The sequence below is a fragment of the Marmota flaviventris genome, chromosome 13 (assembly GCF_047511675.1).
Source record: "Marmota flaviventris isolate mMarFla1 chromosome 13, mMarFla1.hap1, whole genome shotgun sequence".
NCBI lineage: Eukaryota > Metazoa > Chordata > Mammalia > Rodentia > Sciuridae > Marmota > Marmota flaviventris.
This window is the reverse complement of record NC_092510.1, coordinates 4,054,130-4,056,114: the sequence shown is the minus strand read 5'-3', so window position 1 is coordinate 4,056,114 and position 1,985 is coordinate 4,054,130. Positions and strand designations below refer to the sequence as shown.

Here is a 1,985-nt window from a genome sequence, read left to right as displayed (position 1 = left end):
TAGGGAGAAAAATTGAGCTTTCTGCTTATATTTGGTAGACTCCGCTCTCTAGGGTAATTATTCTGGCATGATAATTAAGAATGAGTAATATGTGTAGCTATCTTGGAGCATTCAAAGGAAACACCTGAACACCTATCAGAGTTCTCTTTCAGAGACTGCCAAAGTACTCTCTTTTGGTAATATTTTATTCTCTGTGTATTAAGATGGGAGACAGCTGAGCAATTATTACAAAGAAATGCATTTCCAGGTGCGGTGGTGTCATCCCAGTGGCTCAGGAGGCTGAGGCAGGAGGATCACAAGTTGGAGGCAAGCCTCAGCAACTTAGTGAGGTCCTAAGCAACTCAGGGAGACCCTGTCTCTAAATAAATTTAAAAGGTCTGGGGACGGGGCCCAGGGGTTAAGCACCTCTGGGTTCAATCCCTTGTACCCCCCCCAAAAAAAAAATCCACTGTAATCAAGACAGCACTGACGTACCCTAACCTATGCAAGTCTGATCTATGTAGACTCTGCTCAGGGGGCTTCCTTCCCACTGGTCTTCAATCCTCCTCATTCAAATCCACCAGAACTTGTAAAGCATGAACTACACCGTTGTGCAGATAAAAATCCACCTTTCCTTGAGGCAATTGCTCTTGTTCCAATTGATGAAGGCCACTGTCCTTTACCTGAGGAATCACCTTTCCATTTCTCCACAGACCCTGACAGTACACCTTCCCCCACTCGTAAGATGAGCAAAGGCGGCCTCTACAGAATTCCTGCCCTAAGGAACACCTTTCTGTCTGAAATTGGCATTGGGATCTTGGTAAACACCGTCTTCCTCCTCTTCCATGTTTTCTCGTTCCTTCTTGGGCACAGGCCCAAGCCCACAGACCTACCCATTGCTCTCCTGGCCCTGACCCACCTGCTGATGCTGATCATCATGGGCTTCATAGCTACAGACATCTTTATGTGTCTCTGGAGATTTGGGATAATGTCACCTGTAAAGCCGTCATCTACCTGCACAGGCTGATGAGGGGCTTCTCCATCTGCACCTTGTGCCTGCTGAGTGTCCTGCAAGCCATCACCCTCAGCCCCAGGGGCGCCCCCTTGGCAAAGTTCAAACCCAGGTCCCCACAGGACACCCTGAGACCCCTCCTTTTCCTGTGTGTCTTCTACATGTCTCTTAGCAGTCACCTCTTAGTCTCCAACGTCGCCACCCCCAACTGGACCTCAGGGGATCTGATGTACGCCACCGATTCCTGCATCGTTTGGCCCATCAGTTACTGTATCCGGCAGATGGTGTCCACCCTGTTTACCTTCCGGGAAGTCTTCCTCATGTGGCTCATGGCCATGTCCAGTGGGTACATGGTGACCCTCCTGTGCAGGCATAAGAGGCAGTGCCAGCACTTCCACAGCACCAGCCTGTCCCTGAGAGCCTCCCCAAAACTGAGGGCCACCAGGACCATCCTGCTGCTCATGGGACTCTTCATGCTCATGTCCGTGTTGGACTACATCATCTCCTCCTCAAGAATTATATGGAACAATGACCAAATTTTTTTATTGCATCCAGATTTTTGTGGCTCATATCTATGCCACAATCAGTCCTTTGGTGTTCATCTGCACTGAAAAATGCATAATTAATTTTTTCAAGTCCCTATGGGGAGGTCCTTAAATGCTCAATTATTCAGGCAGGAATACATTCTGGTAAGTTCAGCTAATGCCACTGGCTGCAGAACAGTTCATCAGAACATGTATGTATATGCACATATTATGTGTATATACACACCATATAGATCATACGTGATGTGTATGTGTATATATATCTATATGTAAATAGCAGATCACCCACATACATAAATATATACCCACACACATACATATACATGCTCTTTTTTGGGTGGGATACTGGGGATTAAACTCAGAGGCACTCAACCACTGAGCCCCATACGTAGCCCTATTCTATATTTTGTTTAGAGACAGGGTCTCAGTGAGTTCCTTAGGGCCTCAGT

The 1,985-nt window shown here is 47.1% G+C and overlaps 1 protein-coding gene across 1 annotated transcript; it reads left to right on the top strand.

Moving 5' to 3' along the window:
- The first annotated feature begins 724 nt into the window (after window positions 1-724).
- Window positions 725-1,602, top strand: LOC114089837 (vomeronasal type-1 receptor 94-like). The gene is made up of 2 exons (XM_071600750.1): window positions 725-799; window positions 853-1,602. Exons 1-2 carry the CDS (start codon window positions 725-727, stop codon window positions 1,600-1,602), a joined length of 825 nt encoding a protein of 274 aa, XP_071456851.1.
- Window positions 1,603-1,985: the final 383 nt, after the last annotated feature.

What these genes read in the sequence shown, in the direction of transcription:
- LOC114089837 (XM_071600750.1), top strand. Translation starts at nt 725, where the DNA reads ATGAGCAAAGGCGGCCTCTACAGAATTCCTGCCCTAAGGAACACCTTT. An exon ending in AAATTGGCATTGGGATCTTG is followed by an intron (nt 800 to 852) that starts GTAAACACCGTC and finishes TCTTGGGCACAG; the next exon opens with GCCCAAGCCCACAGACCTAC.